The following is a 19,536-nucleotide window of genomic DNA, read 5'->3' on the forward strand; positions in this document are numbered from 1 at the left end:
GGCAAAGATGTCTCATGTGGTGTGTCAACAGTCACCATATCCCATACATACACCGCCGGGTCAGTGTTGACCTCAAGTTTCAAGAACTATTTAGCCTGATTATGCCTGCACCTTCATCCAGGTATGTGCTTTGGAATCATAATGGATGCTATGTTTTTGCTTCAAAGTGTGACTATTGGTAAATTTAACAGTTTAGGAGGTGCAACCGATCATTTTTAATTATTCAAACTAGAGTTTCCATTGAATAGTAACTGTGTGTTTCCTTAATCCTTTTCTTTGAGCACCATTACCTGTATGTAACTAAAAATTCGTCAGAAGGCGGCCTTACTTCATGCAAACACTTTTTCCTCATTGTCCACTAGATGTCATTCAAATACAACTAACATCCGCGTTGATTTCTAGCCAGTGAAATTCCTCAAACCAGATAGCTGAATTTCCTTTTTGGACGATAACGAATTTGTCCATGTCGGAATTTGTGCAGTTTTACTTTTACTGAGTTACATCAAGCACTTCAATTTAGTTTCTTATTTTTTTTTGTAACACAAGTGTCTGGACATCTACTTTAGTTTATAATGGGGGCTACTTTTTACACCTCTATATAATATAGAAATAGAATCTAAATCACATTCCAGGCATAACTGCCCAGGGGTGGGGTTTGGTCGGAGACAGGTTGCGTCATAATGATGGCATCCTCATTCCTTGCTTAAAATTAAGACAGAGAGGTCTGATTTCATCAGGAAGTTTGAGAGCCAAATGAGTTTTCCGTGAATCTTACTGTCTGCGTTTTGCCACCACCACAGAGATGGAACGTTTTGCTGTCAGTTTTTTGCCGCTCTGTTGCCGTTTTTTTCCCTCTCCTCATCACTCTCCCACAACACAAAATATTCAATAACTGGGTGGAAATAGTAACCTAAAGGGAGAATCTTGCATCAGTCTTGGAATACAAAAAGCATATGGTCAGCAATGTTTTGATGTGAAAAAAATAAAATGGTGGCACCAAAAAAAATATGGCAAAGCTATCAGGAAAATTACGTTTGACCTTTTTTTATTTAAATTTCTGTCAAAAGTAATGTGTCTCTTATAATAGGCAAAACTCATCCAATTTTAGCTAGCTTTCCTGAAAGGACAACCGACACCATTTTTTGTTTGCTAACTGATCTCAGAAAAACGTTTTATAGCATCTAAAATACCCAAAACGCGCAGGCTGATATTTTTAGTCAAATGCAAAACAACAATAAAAATGACTTAGTGTCCCAAAACTACTTCAAAATGACCCTGAAAATGGCGAGTTTCAGAAGGTCCCGCCCCCTTGTTCGTGACGTCACACCAGGACGTCTTGCCTTGCTCTAGAATCAAAACAATGGCTTCAGATTCGGAGAAGATGCTTTCTTGGTACTCATCCAGTTATGAATATGATTCAAATAGTTCTGAAGAGGAAAGCATAAATGTTTGCAATCGATTAAAGAAGTCCATCAGTCTCATTTTGAGGCGTTTGGACTCCAATGTAGCGTCCCAGAAAATGCACAAGATGGCGTCAACGCTCCGTTGGAAATGAGCTGATTTGTCTGCTGGGAATTTGTGTCAACTATTATCAAATAGTAGTCTTGTTGCAACACCCAAAGATTCATTAACGCGTTATTTATGTCAACACGGATCAACACGACGTTTTCAGACCAAACAAAGTACCCAAAATGCATTGTGTGTCGCTTTCTCGGTCAGGGGCGTTCCTTCAGTGACGTCACGTCAGGAATCGTCATCAACTCGAAATCAAGACTTCCTGAATATTCAGTGCGAGTCTTAAAACGTAAAATATAGCTATATGCGGTGGAATATTTGTAAAATACGCTCATTTGAAGTGATTTTACAAATTATGGACACAACTTGCCCGGGTACAGTAGCTCATCGCTGTGCTATTGCTATTTTGTATGGGATGGGGGGGAGGTGTAATCACCCCATATTGGACTTGAGTGTTGAGCGTTCCTCGAGGAGCGCCATTAGCATCGCTGTTTTTTCCTTTCGGCGCGTTCTCAAGTGTTTCTCGATACTCTGTTTTCTGTTTGTATCTGTCAGTCTGTGTACATTCCCCGCATTTCATGACTTACTGTTGGAACGCTCCTTTCCCGGGAGGTTCATTGGCAGGCCATCGTCGCTGGAGCGTCTGCAGCTGCAACAGGCCCGCACACATTCACAAACACACACATAGCTAGCTACACGTCAGCGACTACCGCCGCACTTAGCTTCTTTTTCGCCTGAAGACCCCCCCCCCCCCCACCCAAACCCCCACTTAGAGCTGCTCCAGGAGCACGGAGAGCCAGATAATGACACATAGAGGATGACGGGCCAAGACCGGGATGCTTTTTAGCACAACGTGAGCCATTCGAGTCGAATGCGAGCTAAATTGCAAGGCAAATTGCTGCCAATCGGAAGGCAGACTAAAAAATTTTACCTTGGCATATGAACTTTTTTTCGGGATACACACGGAGGTGCCTCATTGAGTGATGTGTCGTTCGCCCGTTCTTCTAACAACAAAATGGCAGCCGACTGTTTTTGTCCTCTATTCCCCGCCCCCAGTCTTCGGTTAAAGCCACGTGATTGGTCAAGAACCCAGCAGTGAGGGGGGGTGGTTTAAAGGTGTAGACTGCAAGGTTAAAATATCCCATCAATCAGTCTCTACAAACAACCCACACAAGCCATCTGTACACTTGATGCAAAAAGCTATCAAGCCAGCTAAACAGAACACAATTGATGAGGAACTAGATAAAATGATCACAGAGAAAGCACCTAGCAGGGATCATTCATCAAGATGGTAAAAGAAGCAGGCTACGTTCCTCATCAAGTGTTTAATGCTGAGGAAACCGGCCACTCTATTCCATCAAGTCATCAACGACCATAGCAAAGGTAAATAAAACCTCTTTATTATACAATACAGTTTATTTCTTTAATTATAATAGCATAGCATATTTATTATACATAAAATAAGGTATATTTTGTGTAGTTTTAAGGCTTAGAAACTTTGAAAAATTATGTTTTATGGGAACCTGGGAACAAATTATTCTCATTTTAATGGTTTCCTATGGGAAATTAATTTTTGGGATACACACTTGGCGCCTCACACACTTTGTCTGGCAACCAATTACGTTCGTACGCTAAGGTATCACTGTAGTTGCAAATTTGCAATCGGGAGAAATGAAAACAGTTTGTGGATTTGATCTCCAGCTTGCCGCAAAGCGTTTTAAAAGTGCTTTCGTGTGCCGCGATGGCATTGCCGTGGCAACAATGAACTCATCCATGACATTGTTGACCTGTTCAAAGAGTTCACATAGCAAAGCTTTATCTTTAGTTTGAATCTTTCGATGTTTTGAAGCGTCCCCCCTGTATTAAGTGCTTACTCATCAATCATTTGGAAGTACTTTTTTTTTTTTTTTCGGGCTTGTCAAAGTCAATCATCCTTCATTGATCACAAACTTGGGCATAAATCCTCTCCAAGATGAGAACTTTTTACTTTGTGTCTTTCGACTTCTTGAAGTATTTCCATCAGGTGCAGACTCACTCCTCTGCCTCGGGCTGAAACGTTTTGAAAGCTTGAAAAGTAAAGCACGTTAAAAAAAAAAAAAAAAACTCTTTCAGCCATGATTTGACGAGGCTGTAAAAATGAAGTTGGCAGTGTTCTGACGCTACTTTCAGCTCCAGGCTGATGTTATAGCTGCTTGTTGCCATGGATACAGTTTGCCAGTTATATACTGTGTATATATATATGAATATATACATATATTGATAATATATATTTGATCAAGATATTATATATTTTAATAATAATAATACATTTTCTTTATAAGCACCTTTCAAAACTCTCAAGGACACTTTACAGCCACGGGATATTTTTTCTGCTGGTGAGCAGCGGCAGCCACACGCACCCGGCGTTCACTCAACCTGGAACAGCAATAATGACAACCATAATAACAATAATAAAAATAATCATAATAACCATAATAATAATAATAATAATAATAACCATAAGAATAATAAATAACACTCACCATAATAATAATAACCATAGTAACAATATTGTATGTATATTATGTATGTATGCATGTGTGTATATTATTAATATATACATATATTGGTCATATATATACTTTTTTAATATATAGATTATATATTTTATATATATTGTATATTATTTATATACAGTATATTGTTTAAAAAAATAAATATTTCATATATATGGAGATATTTCATATATATATATATATAGAGAGATATTTTTTTTAATATATTTGATCTCTCTATATATATATATATATATATATACACATTTATTTATATATATATATATATATATATATATATATATATATATATATATATATATATATATATATATATATATATATATATATATATATGCACATTTATTTATATATACATTAATTTATATAGAATTTTTTTTAAACTATATATGATCTCTGTCTATATGTATATATATATTTTTTAATCTATCCATTTATTTTGTCAACGTGGACACTGCTGGTTAGAATTCGCTTTGATGTTGTTCGTCTTTTGGCTAGCGTTTTGTTAGCATCAGTCTTGCTCACGGGCGTGATTGAAAGCGCCCCAAGTGCATGCAGCTGCTTCTGGTTATGTTTAATAGGACGCTGAGCATTTTCCTGTTCTTAGGGTAGCATGCGAAGTCTAAGAGAACAAGTTTTTTTTTTGGTTATTTTTCATTTTGAAACTGATGGGTTCCGACACGGCGTGTGGATACGCCGCCATCCATCACTTGGCGACTCCTGGTCTCGATATCATCCACCTTGTTCGTTTTCAGACTGGTTTGGTCCCAGCTGGTCATTTTTCCTCGTGTCATTTCCCCCCTTGGAGAAGCTTCAGCTAGTTGAGTGGAGAAGCCAAAAGTAATGGAAAGAACGTACACATAGCCAAGCAGGATGCAGAGTTAGCATGTGCTACTCCCCCCCCCCCTCCTCATCCAGTTCAATATATTTAAGAGGTTTCACGTGGCCTGTTTAAATCACTTAATTTTGCCTTAATCACCGCAACTGTTTCTCCTTTGCCACGTTTTTCATGGGGCAGGGCTACTGACTCATAACTTTTTTTTTTAACAAGGCTGACTTGAATAAACATAAAATCAAAGCCAGCTTCGTTCAGACTCAAAACTGACCTTAACAGAAGATGAGGAAACACGAGCAGGACCAACCAAAGACATTTTTATTTTTTGGAGCCATTTGGTTCTTCGGGGTGAGATCAAAAGATCTTCAAGGACAACCGACATCACTTTTTTGTTTCCTAACTGACATCAGAAAAACGTTTTAGAGCATCTAAAATACCCAAAACACTCAGTATTAGATTTTTATTTAAATGCAAAACACCAATAAAAATGACTTAAAGTGTCCAAAATCTGCAAAAAAAATTGAGCTGCGAATTGGGCATTTTCAGAAAGTCCCGCCCCCAGTTCGTGACGTCACGCCAAGACGTCTTGCATTGCTCGCGAATCAAAACAATGGCTTCAGATTCAGATAATATGCTTTCTTGTGACACATCCACTTATGAATATGATTCAAATAGTTCTGAAGAGGAAAGCATACATGTTTGCAATCGATTAAAGAATGTATTCCGTGCCATTTCGAGGCAACATTGGGGGGAAATGTATCACCAAAAAAAGAGGCAGAAAATGGCGACCAAGCTCCGCGTGAAGAATTAAGCCGTTTCCACAATTCCTTACATGGAGCTTGGGCGCCCTCTTCGGCCTCTTTTTTTGGGGCTACACGAAATTTTCAGACCAGCCAAGTACAGCCAAATGCTGATGGAAGCAATGTGTCCTTTTTTCGGTCAGGGGCGTTCCTTCAGTGGCGTAACGTACGGACTCGTCACCAACTCAAAAACAGGACTTCCGGAATATTCAGCGCGAGTCTTAAAAGGTAAAATATAGCTCTATGCGGTGGAATCTTTGTAAAATACGCTCACTAGAAGTCATTTGAAGCCATTTTACCTATTATGGACACAACTTGTCCGGAGATGTCGGTTGTCCTTTAAAATTAGATCCAAATATTGTCCGTAATGTCTTCCCAGAACTGCTTCAGCTCGCCGTCCCTCCTCTTCGGCTGCGCCGAGATGTTCCACATGCAAATGTTTGTTTTCTTTCAAAATATGACCTCGGTCCTCCCCCCACTCAGAACTAAATCCCCCCACTAGCATTAGCATCTCATGGGTGACAACGTGCTAATGTGGTGCTTGGTGGCTTTTCCATGATAAGATAATTCTGAAAGGATCACCAGGGGGAAAATGAAAGTGTTCCACCGTCGGTAGGAGTGATTTATTGAGATTGAAAAAAAGCAGAAAAAACATAAAATGCAAAGTCCATTTTGTTTCTCCAATGAAAATATTAACCTCTTTTCCCCCAGCACCAATCCCAGTCTTATTTTACGAGTTGCGACGTTCCCATAAAGTGCTACGTTGGGCCCCGTTTTGCAACATTATATTCTCCAGAACAAGTTAAACATTTCGGAGGATTTTTTTTTTCAACAATAGTGCTGTGAAATTCACCTTTAAAAAAAAACCGATTGCTTCCATTAACTCGTTCACTGCCACTCACGAATTTATTCGCAAGTTTAAAATATGTCGTGGAGCGCCCTTCCCGAATTAGTTTGGGTTTTGTTTTTTGTTGCTTGGGTGCTGGTAAAGCACTGGCCATGGCCTCTGGCAATGTTTTTTTTTTCCACAAGGGGGCAGCATTGTCCCTTTTTCCATGTTAGCGCTTTGTTCCAGCTTCAGCTGTTGTTAAAGCGCTATATAAATGAATGTGTATGTTTTGCATTTGCATTTTGAACATCCACCCTCATTTCAAGCTCATATAACTCCAGGCCCATATAACGAAAACATATTAACTCTTTATTTATTTATTTGTTTGTTTATTTATGAATTCATTTGTTTATTCATTTCTTTATCACTTATTTATATATTTGTTGATTCATTGGTTCATCTATTTATTTATTTATTTCTATCAATAAAACGCTGAGCCGTCTCCTCTCGCGCTTACGTGAACACGTCAGCTTGTAAAAAAAAACAAGGTTGCAAATAAGAAGCCATTAACTTTTAGAGCCCATCCAGTTTAAAAAGAAAAAAAAATGCCGAATCTGTACTTCTCATAATTCAGCAGGATGCCACTCGTCGTCATCATCATCACAAACAAACGTCACGGCTTTATTTAGACACCATGTTTGTGCTTTTGTTCCAAACAGCTAAAACGTTTGTGGAAACAACAGAAATTTCCCCCTAGTACAGTCTGTTTTTTTACGAATGGATAAAATGATCCATCACCTTTATTTAAAAGTCTCCGAAGGCCAGCAAGGCCATTTGTTTTAACCTTTCAGGGACAGCGGTTAGACACCTTATTGCTTTTTCTGGTTACGGTTTGCGCGAAAGTGGTTTTTGTTGATCCGCTGCTCACGGCAAGCAAGCAAAAATTGTCAAGACGCCCCTTGATTGGTTTGTAAGCAGTTTTTAGGACAAAAAAAGGAAAGATGCTTTCAGTCTGTGGCTGACGTTAGCCACATTTGGATATCTGGATGCGTTTGATTTCTGCACCCTCTTGTCTAGAATGACCAAATTACCCACTCCAAAGACATTATTTTTGATTGATTTTTTTTTGTTTCTTCTAACAAGACAAACTCTCCACATCCTCATGAGGATTGTTTTTTTTCTCCTTTCATTCCTCCCTCAATGATGGACATTCCTCATGCTGCGCCACCGGTCGTTAGCGCTTCCGTGGCTAGCATCTAAAAGTAGAAGCAAGTCTGACTTGCATCGAGCAAATCCACAAAACTAACCAGGCAGGGGGACGGATTAAAGGACAACCGACACCCTTTTTTTTTTTTTTTTTTTGTTTCCTAACTGACATCAGAAAAACGTTTGATAGCATCTAAAATGCAGGCTGATATTTTTAGTCAAATGCAAAACACCAATAAAACTGACTTCAAGTGAGCTAAAACTGCAAAAAATGAAGCTGCGAATTGGGCATTTTTAAGAAAGTCCCGCCCCCTTGTTCGTGACGTCACGCCAAGACGTCTTGCCTTGCTCGAGAATCAAAAAAATGGCTTCACATTCAGAGAAGATGCTTTCTTGTTATGAATACGATTCAAATAGTTCCGAAGAGGAAAGCATACATGTTTGCAATTGATTACAGAAGTCCTTCCGTATCAATTCGAGCCGTCAGTACTCCAATGTAGCGTCCCAGAAAATGCACAAGATGGCGCCCAAGCTCCATTGGAAATGGGCTGATTTGTCTGCTGGGTATTTGTGTCAACTAGTATCAAATAGTAGTCGTGGTGCAACACACAACGATTGACCATCACGTTATTTATGTGTTTTCCTTCTAATTTTGCCATCAACATGACGTTTTCAGATCAAACAAAGTACCCAAAATGCATTGTGTGTCGCTTTCTCGGTCAGGGGCGTACCCTCCGTGACGTCACGTCTTAAAAGGTAAAATATAGCTATGTGCGGTGGAATCTTTGTAAAATACGCTCATTTGAAGTCATTTGAAGTGATTTTACAAATTATGGACACAACTTGACCGGAGGCGTCGGTTGTCCTTTAAGCTTTATTTATGTATTTTTTTTTATGTTACGTCTCTCGACGTGTTTGTTGTCCCAGTATGTCTTCACCTTGAAACCACCGAGCCAGCAAAAAGCATCTTCTGCTCCTTCTGCCGGCTCGCAAGGTCACTTGTGGGTTATTTCACGATTGAGAGACACTCATTGGTCAATCATTTTGGGAATGGAATCCCCTCCGGTGTTTTGTGTAACGAGAGTGGAAGTCTTTTGTGAAGGGGGCCACCTGTGCACTCAATCACCCCCCCCCCCCCCCAACCTTCATGACCTCAAGGAAGGGAATCGTGCCAACCTTTTATGCACAGCGGCCGGGTAACTACAGGTTACATTGCCAGGCATCCCATAATGAAAGTGTTCTCCCCCTTGGGTCATCCAGATGTGAGTCGAGCATATATCGCCACGTCATTATCTATTACCCAGTCATTATTTTCCTACGGTTTATTTTTATCCATCCATCCATTTTTTGATGCGCTTTATCCTTAACTCATTCACTGCCAGACGATGTGCAAAAATGTGTTGACTGTAGCCAGGGTTTTTGTCCATTTTTGGCATTTTCTGGGCGCTGCATTGGAGTCTAGACGGAAGGACTTCTTTAATCGATTGCAAACATTTATGCTTTCCTCTTCAGAACTATTTGAATCATATTCATAACTGGATGAGTAACAAGAAAGCATCTTCTCCCAATCTGAAGCCCTTGTTTTGATTCACAAGCAATGCAAGACGTCTTGGCGTGACGTCACGAATAAGGGGGCGGGACCTTCTGAAACTCTCCATCTCCAAGGTCATTTTGAAGTAGTTTTGGGACACTTTAACTCATTTTTATTGGTGTTTTGCGTTTGACTAAAAATATCAGCCTGCCTGTTTTGGGTATTTTACATGCTATCAAACGTTTTTCTGATGTCTGTTAGGAAACAAAGAAATGGTGTCATTTCCAAAGAACTTCCTGTCCGTTATGAGACTTACGTTCTGTTTCCAGAGAATTGTCAGGCAACACGCGCATTGAATTGCTTCTGACACTTCACGCAACTCCAATGTTGTCTTTTTTTTTTTGTTGCCGCCCATCCGTGAGCCCGAAACCGCATCTATCTATATAAAGCAACTCTATAATTACATATGTTCAAAAACAAGGCAGCTGGACCTCAGAGGCCTTCACGTGATCTTTTCACCGAGCTAAAAAAAATCTCCAGAATCGCACTTTGCAACTTCAAAGCCAAATTACAACAAGAAATTGCGCTAAATGAAGTCAGCGTTCGTCCATAACAGTGCCCGTTTTATCACCACATTTGCTCCCATTGTTTTGTGTGACCCCGTTGTTGCTAGGCAGGTTTCGCCAGGCTCAAAACACTTAAAATTGGGGCGACGCGTCCAGCGGGCGACGTTTTGTGGCCTTTACCTCACTTGCTCCTTGACGTGAAGCCAACACGAGTGCTGCGGATGAAAAAAAGGAACCGTTAGCGAGCTAATTTCCCTTTGGGACCATCTTGCTAGCTAGCTATTTGCTCTCTATTTGCTTTTCTTGCTGGATAGCCGGCTGTCTAGCTGGCTATCTATTGGCTATATAGCTGCCGAGCTGGCTAACTAGCTATATAGCTCTTAGCTATCTATCTATTTGCTATCTATTGGCTGTCTGTCTTGCTAGCTAACTATGTAGCTGGCTATTTATTAGCTATATGGCATTAGCTAAATGACAGAAAAGACCCAACGGGGGGCACGCTACGGCTTGCTAACTATTTATGAGCAATGGACTCGTCTTGTCGCCTGCAGAGTTTCGTGCCGTTGCTAATTTCATCCAGAAGGTGGTGGAGATATGACATCGGTCCAAACAAAACTGAAACGAGATGGGCGGGAAAAAAAGGGGTTTACGGGCTTGGATCTGGATGACATCCTGGATTGCTGTTGCGCATGTGTGCGGCACATAGCTGGAATGTTTTTTTTTACTCCGCGTTTTATTAATTATGGCGGTTTCCTCATTTCGTTGTTGATTTTTTTAATTAAACGATTACAACCACCATAGTTACGCATTTATTGAATTCTGGGTTTTATAATAATACATTTCATTTATAAGCGCCTTTCAAAACCCTGATGGTCACTTTACAGTCACAGGATACAGTCGCTAATACCTAGCTAGATAGCTAAACGATAGCTAGCGAGATAGCTAAATGATAGCTAGCTAGATAGCTAAACGATAGCTAGCTAGATATCTAAACGGCAGCTAGCTAGATAGCTAAACGATAGCTAGCTGGATAGCTAAACGATAGCTAAAAGACAGGTAGCTAGCTTGCTAGACTGTCATAAGTCTTCTCTCATAAGGAATTCTGTCAAACGGAAATTCCTTAATCCGGAATAAAAATCGTATGTATTAACTTTTTTACTTTTTGGAGTTTTATTTAGGACTACATAAACGTTAAATCCAGAGTGAGAAACTTTAGACTGTCTTCTTTCATCAGACAAAAAGAGTTAATTCCTAAGTCATATAGGTCTGGAGTTATCTGAGCTTGTAATGAGGGCAGCTTTTTGATGTTAGTTGCATACATAATTTTATGCTTCATGGACATGGAGAACCTGAATAAGACCAAAGGGAAGAGGTGGTGACCCGGGTGGAAGAGGTGGACAGGGACTCGAACCATTAAGCCAGATCGGGAAATCCTGAGGCAAACATGAGCAAGACAATAAAAGGGAAGAGGAAGAACATGTTGGAAGAAGAAACAAGGAGAAATGTTTGTTGGGGAATGGACAGGCTGACCTTGTCTGAGGAGCAGTTTTTTGTTTTTTTTTTTTCGGAGGAGGAAGAAGAGGAGGAGCTGTAAAGTGGAAGCCAAGCGGCACGGGCAAAAAAAGTCCACATGTTAAAGCTTGTCGACGTCATCGTGGACTTTTCACACTTGCGCTGCGCTCGCTCGCTCGCTGGCTCACTTGCTGGTTTCAAGGTCGGAGACGTCACCACGCCGGCGGCAAGATGCGCCGCGTACGTGCCCAAAGCTGCGCCGCGCCGCGCGGAGGAGCATGAGGAGCACCTGAACATTTCTTCATTTCTTTGGAGTGGATGCACGTGAGGCTGCTTGCCAGGGATGAGTTGGCTCCTCTTGTGGATTCTCACTGCAGTTGGGATTCGACAGGTACCATCTCGTATTTTAGTCGTTGACATATTTTTTTTTATCCCCTTGCCCTTATTTCAATAGCAAAGGCTTAAAAATATGTCGTGAATGAAGCCGAAAAAGAATTCAAACGACATGAGGAGAAAGAAGCCCTCAAACGTGGATTTTGGCAGACGATGAAGTCGACTTTGGCGCCCTCGTGTGGCCTTTAGGGTCACTGCGTCCCACGAATTCTGCCCTTCAAATTGAATTGTTTATTCGTACTGTATGTATATACAGTAAAGTCTCGTTATATCGATATCGGATATATCGATAGTCCCAGTTATATCGATACTATTTCTATGCACGCACGGAGAAAATTACATGCAAACAGGGTCGGATATATCGATAGTCCCGGTTATATCGATATTTTTTCGGACTCCCTTGAATATCGATATAACGAGACTTTACTGTATATGTAAAGATATGTATATATATGTATATCCATCTCCATCTATGTATGTGTGTGTGTGTGTATGTATATATATATATATATGTGTGTATGTATATATGTGTGTGTGTATGTATATGTGTGTGTGTGTATATGTGTATACAGTATATGTGAATACATGTGTATATATGTATATGTATACAGTATATATGTGTGTATATAGTATATGTGTGTGTGTTTATACAGTATTTATATGTATTTTATATTTTTTACATACTACATTTCTTCCAATTTTTTTATGAGGCAACTGTGTTTCTCCACCCCCCCCCCCCAAAAAAAACGTTTTTTTGAGTGACGCTTTAGTTTTGGCAACCAAACGCAGGAAGTCATCCATCAGTCACATAAACTTCAGGCGGCATAAAGTTCAGATGAAACGTGCTGAGGCAGGACGCTCATATTTTTATTTCTATTTATTACAATTTGACATTTGTAAAAAAAATAAATAACTGACCTTCTTGGGCCCAACTGCCACTGACTGTCACACCGACGTACATTTTGGTGCTTTTGACACTCCGGATGGAACATAATGACAATGTCGCCTGTCACGCTGGATTGGATTTGTATCACATTCTGCCGTCGTGAGTCTAGCGTTTTTCCCAACCTCCTCATCCCAACAGGCGTCCTCCCAAAATTCCACCGCCATGCCTGCGGCGGTCACCTCGCCGACCGCGGAGCCCTTCTTCACCCCGACGCGGTACTGCCGGTGGCCTTGCGAGTGTCCCGCCGTGCCGCCCGCCTGCCCGCCGGGCGTCAGCCTCCTCTTGGACGGCTGCGGTTGCTGCAAGGCCTGCGCCCGGCAGGTGGGCGAGGTGTGCAACGAGGCGGACACCTGCGACCACCACAAGGGGCTGTACTGCGACTACAGCTCGGACAAGCCGAGGTACGAAAAGGGCTTGTGCGCATGTAAGTGTCGCATCCGTGACCTTCTGCCACGTGCATGTGAAGATTCTCCGTCATCCGTGTAACCCCTGACCCCGCCCACCTGGCAGACATGTTGGGCACCGGCTGCGAACACGACGGCGTCATTTACCGTAACGGCCAAAGTTTTCAACCCAGCTGCAAATACCAATGCCTGTGCGTCAACGGGGCCATCGGCTGCGTGCCGCTTTGCACCCAATCCAAGCCGCCGCGGCTCTGGTGCCAAAACCCGCGGCGGGTCAAGGTACCGGGACAATGCTGCGAGGAGTGGATCTGCGACGAGACCCGGAGGGGACGCAAAGCGGCGCCCAGGCACGCCGTGGAGGGTAAGTGGAATGCGTAAATGCTGCTGTTTACATTTGTTTAGAACTGCCATCCCATACGTCTGTGTAAGCTCTCAGTGGTACAGGAGTGGTCCATCGACGAAAAGGTTTCTTCAGTCGTCATCTGTACTTCTTTGAAGGTGGCGGACGTTTCGCTTCATATCCAAGAAACTTTGTCAGCAAACTAAAGTCTTACTGGTAGTTTCGGCCCTATATATATATATCTAACTAACGACTGGCCTGATTGCCCAATTTACCAGGGCAAATTGGGCAATCAGGCCAGTCGTTAGTCAGGACAATAGAAGCGATCAGTGGAGCCGCAGGGATGAGTCCTCTGCTCCCCCCAACCTGAGAGCAAGGACCTATCATAGCAGTGTCTGGCACCACCATGTCTGGACAGTAGGGAGATACATATAGGGCCGATACTACCAGTAAGACTTTAGTTCGCTTAAGAAGCAAAATGTCCGACACCTTCAAAGAAGTATAGATGACGGCTGAAGAAACCTTTTCACCGATGCTATCCCATAGTTGCCCAGCAGATGGCTGTGCTTTATTTTCTTGACATACATTATAAAATCAAGACACCACAAGATGGCGCCGAAGCACTACTTTTATCAAAGCGATGACTTAGCAAATGCCGAAATGCTCCTCCTCAGGGGCCCCGGCTGAGCTGAGTAGCTGGCACAAGAACTGCGTAAGCCAGACCACGTCGTGGAGTCCCTGTTCCAAGACGTGTGGGCGGGGCTTGTCTCTACGCGTGTCCAACGCCAACTCGCGCTGCGAGCTAGTCAAGGAGTCGCGACTGTGCACCCTCAGGCCGTGCGACGTCGAAATCGCCAAGCACATCAAGGTACAAATACCGGATCAGTCCATCCTTCTTTCCTCGCTCTCTTACTCACCCAACGTTCCTTCCATGCTCCCCCTCTGTGGTCAACTTCCTTCTTTCCAACGACAGTGAATACCTCGGTTTACGAATCCCTTGGCTTACGAACTTTTCGGTTTACGAATGTTACTTGTACTTGAATGTTACAGAACACAATTGATGAGGAACTAGATAAAATTATCACAGGGAAAGTACCTAGTAAGGGATCATTCCTCAAGATGGTGAAAGAAGAAAGTTACGTTCCTCTTATCAAGTGTTTAATGCTGAGGAAAGTGGCCACTCCATTACATCAAGCCATCAACGACCATCACAAAGGTCAATAAAAGCACTTTATTATACAGTACAGTTTATTTATTTCATTATAATACCATAGCACATTTATTATACATAAAATAAGGTCTATTTTGTGTAGTTTTAAGGCGTAGAAAGTAGAAAATGATGTTTTATGGGGACCTGGGAACGCATTATTCTCATTTTAATGGTTTCCTTTGGGAAATTAAATTTTGGGATACACACTTTTCCCCTTACACACTCTGTCTGGGAACCAATTAAGTTTGTAAGCCAAGGTATCACTGTAATTCACATCGTGATGACATTTCGACCGATACGCTTGTCAATCCTCGTTGTGGTCCACAGACAGGCAAAAAGTGCTTGAACGTGTACCGCGAAGAACGCCCGTCCAACATGAGCATCTCGGGCTGCACCAGCATCAAGCAGTACCACCCAAAGTTCTGCGGCGTATGCACGGACGAGCGTTGCTGCATCCCGTACAAGTCCAAGACAGTGGACGTGGATTTTATGTGTCCTGATGGATCCACCCTGTCATGGAAGATGATGTGGGTGCAGGCCTGCTTCTGCAACCTCAGCTGCAAGAACCCAAATGATATTTTCGCCGATCTGGAGAATTATTACGGATACCCGGAAGTTATGAACTAACTAGGCCACGCCCCTTTGTTATGGTCCCATTCATAGTTCATTTTTTTGTGTTTGTCACACTTCTTTTTTTTTCCTTTTGGAAAGATGTAAATAATGAAGTCATATATATTTCCACCCAAAAACAATTAAAAAAATAAATAAAAAGGGACTTACTGGGTCAGGTGTGTGTGTGTGTGTTGTGTGTGTGTGTGTGTGTATATTAACCCCTCATTGAACATGACAATAATAAATTCCCATCATTTGTAAAGATTTTTTATTCAGTTCTTTACTTGCCGTTTTAGTGTTGTCATATCGCTTTAAAACACTCTCAAAAAATTAAACAGAATATATTGTGCAGTATTTTAAAAAGTAAGAGGCATCTAGCATTCTTACAATAATATAGCAGTACACACAAAATCTAATAAATTTTTAGTGCATGCATATTTTTATATTTGAAACCATTTACAGGACTTGGACGTGTTAAAAACAATGTAAACCTCCTTTTTATTTTTACAATCATTACAGAAATAAATGGTGATATTTTTTTATTCTTATGAAAATTTCCAAAATATATAATTAAAAATATATATTTTAGGCGCCTGTTTATCTAGCTCGCTAGCTATCTAGCTAGCTCGCTCGCTAGTTATCCATTTATTTATTTTTGTGGGATCAGTGCTTGCTACCACAACTCTATTTGTTCTTGTTTTTGTTTTTGTTTTTTTTTGGTCGCGATGGTATTGGTAATTAGTTAATACACTTTTTTTGAAAAATTCCAAAATATATAATTTTTAAAAAGTATTTCAGGCTTGTGTGTTTTTAGGGGGAGGGCATGATGAGTATGTGCACTCACCTGTGTGTGCTCGGCTGCGCATGCGCGTTTTAACCTACGTGCGTTTGAGCTCTGAATATGTACAACTTTCTGCTGATTGCCAAGCGAAGATCTTAATAATAATAATAACAATACATTTCATTTCTAAGCGTCTTTCAAAACTCTCAAGGACACTTTACAGTCACAGGCTAACGTCAACATTGTCGTCGATGTGGTGCGGCTCAAACAGTCTTCTGGGGGACGCCAAATTGAGTAAGTGCTTTATTTTGTTCCCTTTCTATAATGTGACGCCGTATTTAACCTGTCTGTCTATTTCTCTGTCTGTCTTTCTCGCTAATTTACTTGCAAATTGTCCATTTTATTGTTTCGTTATCTTTTGAACAAAAATGTTTGCGACAACATTCAAGTGAAAGCACCCCCCACAACGAAAAAAAAACGACACGAAAAGATGAGTTAGGTCATTTCTTTCCTCAATAAATACAAACTGTTATGCGGTTCTAGCGCCAGGATCTTTACAAAGCAGCCAAACAAGCACCTACAAAAGCAAACTTTTCGCCAAAGTAGTGCTAGTCAAAGAGAAGTTCGACACTGTTCTCGCGAATGACGACCAAAAAAAAATCGTTCACATCTCGTACAAGCACTGTTTTGTTTTGCCTGATTGTACTGAAAAGAAAAATCGTATAAAACTGTCACAGTTCGACGTTTTATCTACCGGCGTTGTTAATAAAGCGTTTTTGATTTAGTGGTTTGAGTTTTGAAAAAGTAAAACACAAGTATGTCCCTTAATCCTGTATGCTTTTCATCTTTAAAAAAAAAGTTTCTGGAGCGGAAAGAAAGTTATACAATTGAGAGAATGAAGCAAAGCTGTCAGTCTGGAAACAAACAAAAAAATAGGAAGAGATCAATAAGAATGCACAACATTCCTCTTCGCTCTTTGACCCCTGTAGTGACCCCCGACCCCATCACACACACATTCTACATCATCTCTAGATTCCAAAGCACTGATTAAAACTTCCTACTATGGTTCAAAAATACAGACAAAGAAAAATTTGCCTTTAGTTTGACGTGGTCCACAAGGGCAACAAGAGTAAAGGGAGGGATAGTGTGTGTGTTTGTATGGCTAGTCTTGTGAGGACCACAAACATTTTATACCCTGCGTAGTGAGGACATTTTTGACAAGTGAGGACCTTTTGGCCGGTGGTCCTCAATCCTTATCTGGAGTTATGCGGACCTCACAAAACCGATGAAACAGGAATGTGTGTGTGTGTAAATTTTGCCTGGCAGTTAAAATTTTGCATGGGGCAAGGGTATCACTGCCCAACGAGGCCAAGTAAATGCCCCTTTGGTTGGTGGCGAAAAAAAAAGAATCCCTACAAATTCTGCCTGGCAAAGAAGATTTTATACAAGCCAAAATGTGGCTACATATTTTTTTTTCATCATTCCTCAGAAATTCCATCCTACCAGTGGTAAGTTTTTGCATATGAGGAAAGGTGTTCCAATTTCCACAGCAGAATTTTAATTCATACCCACAGAAATTTGATCCTCGTGGTGAAAATTCCACTTCCGGGGGCAAGTGTCACACTGCCCCACTAACATGTAAAAACGAGTAGAGTTGATTTTATATACAGTAAAGTCTCGTTATATCGATATTCTCGGGAGTCGGAAAAAATATCGATATAACCGGACTATCGATATATCCGATCCTGCGGGCATGTAAATTTTCTCCTTGCGTTCATAGAAATAGTATCGTAATAAGCAGTACTATCGATATAACCGATATTGATATAACGAGACTTTACTGTATATGGTGAAAACGTCTGTTTGGTCCACACCAAAAAACAAATGGACAAATTATGATGTCTGTCGCCACCTAGCGATTCCCCGTCACACTACATTATCAGACCCAAAAGAAAGAACAGGTCCAACCTTCTGAATCCTGTTTTTTGAAAATTTGACAGTGGTGTAGCAAAAACTAAAAATAAAAAGGGGGTAGGGGGGCGGGTGGTTAGAGACTTTTTTGCTAATTTAACAGGACACTTCAGGGGCCTTGAGATGACCCTGGTCCACAACGGGGGCGGCGTCCGGCGTGGGGACTTGGCCCCGTTGGTGGTCAGCCGTATGGGAACGTGAGCGTGGGCCTTCGTTGGTGTGCGAGCGAGAGCGGTTGCCATCGTGGGTGTGCGAGCGAGAGCGCGAGCCCTCGAAAGATGTCACGCTGGAACCCGAGGCTGTGCGAGAGCGCACCAGGCGGGTCATGCTCGCCGCCGGCACTGCAACAAATTGAAAATAGCTATTAGCTATATTTTTGGTACATTATGAGATGATGTAGCCAATAAAATGTCCAGAATTGATTCTTCTCATCCGCCGATTGGTAGAAATTGTGCTAGAGGGCGTGTGTTGCTCGGCCTTTCCTGTTAGGATTTTGGATTCGGATTTGCCTTTATTAGTCTGACAGTGGAGAAATTTACATTTCACAGCAGCAAAGTTATCAAAGGAAAGAAAGAAGTTGAAAAACAAAATACAGGAGCTGCTGGAAAGGCAGCCACTGTCGCGGCGCCATCTTGAAGTCGAACAAAAAAAACTAAATAACACAAAGACACATAGAGTCATCTATTCTTAAGCACTTTCTGTACCCTTTTTGTTACATGAAGCAGTTCTAGATGAAAGAGGAGAGTATCAAAGCGTCTTTTCACCAGTGGATCAGGGACATCTTGGTGGAATGTGCACATCGACTACATGCTAAATGTTGAAAGCAAACACGCAGCTGTAGTATCCATTGACGAAAAGAGATTGCCTCACATCTCCTGTCCCACATAAATCCGCTTCAATTCCAAGCCGCGACAGTTCCACATGCAGCATAATTTTGCAATTTTTTTTTTGAAATAAAAATTCGCCAGATTTTATGATTGATATGATTCTAGAGCAAGGGTGTCAAACTATTTTTTTTTTTGCCGCTTTCCTCTTGTTATGAATTTGGGGAAGCAATTAGAATGTTTAATCCCCTCCACATATTACATATAGAGCGCACAACAAATTGATGAATAACTAATTTTTCAAAATAATGCCAAATGTTATTGTGGCTTACATTGGAAATATAGAAATTTTGGTTCAGCATCATGGCGCTTAACACGCTAGATTAGCTATCGCGGGCCGAATGTAATGATATGTCGGCCCCCGGGCCTTTACTTTGACACCGATGTTCGATAGGGTTTGATTTAATATCAGCTTCCGAATGGAGACTTAGCATATGTGGCAAGTGCTAAGCCCAATGTGGCCACAAGGGGGCAGTCGTGTACTAGGGGAGGAAAAAAAAAAAGCAATTTGGACTTACTGTATCCCATTCCTTGAATGAAGTACTTGAACGCCTCTGTCAGCTTGCCGGGCTGTACACAAACAAAAATACAAAATGTATTCACATGATTTATTCAATGACTAAGATGTATTCATGTTATAAATGGA

At 41.2% G+C, this 19,536-nt stretch overlaps 2 protein-coding genes across 4 annotated transcripts in view; one reads left to right on the forward strand and one right to left on the reverse strand.

Moving 5' to 3' along the window:
- Positions 1–16,700, forward strand: ccn4a (cellular communication network factor 4a). Of its 2 annotated transcripts, none has more exons than XM_089023642.1 (5): positions 1–121; positions 12,827–13,112; positions 13,199–13,453; positions 14,107–14,300; positions 14,970–16,700. In XM_089023642.1, the coding sequence occupies exons 2-5, from the start codon at positions 12,851–12,853 to the stop codon at positions 15,267–15,269; spliced, it is 1,011 nt and encodes a 336-aa protein (XP_088879768.1). In that variant the 5' UTR covers positions 1–121; positions 12,827–12,850; the 3' UTR covers positions 15,270–16,700. The 2 variants fall into 2 exon arrangements, with proteins under 2 accessions (XP_088879768.1, XP_088879767.1); XM_089023641.1 differs by lacking the exon at positions 1–121 and adding an exon at positions 11,453–11,740.
- ndrg1a (N-myc downstream regulated 1a) overlaps positions 16,526–19,536 on the reverse strand; it is a 17,026-nt gene continuing 14,015 nt past the window's right edge. For both annotated transcript variants that reach the window (XM_089023639.1, XM_089023640.1), the window contains 2 exons: positions 19,409–19,460; positions 16,526–18,347 (listed from right to left, as the gene is read on the reverse strand). In XM_089023639.1, the coding sequence (XP_088879765.1) occupies positions 18,103–18,347; positions 19,409–19,460 (297 nt within the window). In that variant the 3' untranslated portion in view covers positions 16,526–18,102. The remainder of the gene's footprint in view (positions 18,348–19,408; positions 19,461–19,536) is intronic.

This window comes from Hippocampus bargibanti, linkage group LG20, assembly GCF_051943395.1.
Source record: "Hippocampus bargibanti isolate YZ-2025 linkage group LG20, ASM5194339v1, whole genome shotgun sequence".
In the NCBI taxonomy this organism is placed as follows: domain Eukaryota; kingdom Metazoa; phylum Chordata; class Actinopteri; order Syngnathiformes; family Syngnathidae; genus Hippocampus; species Hippocampus bargibanti.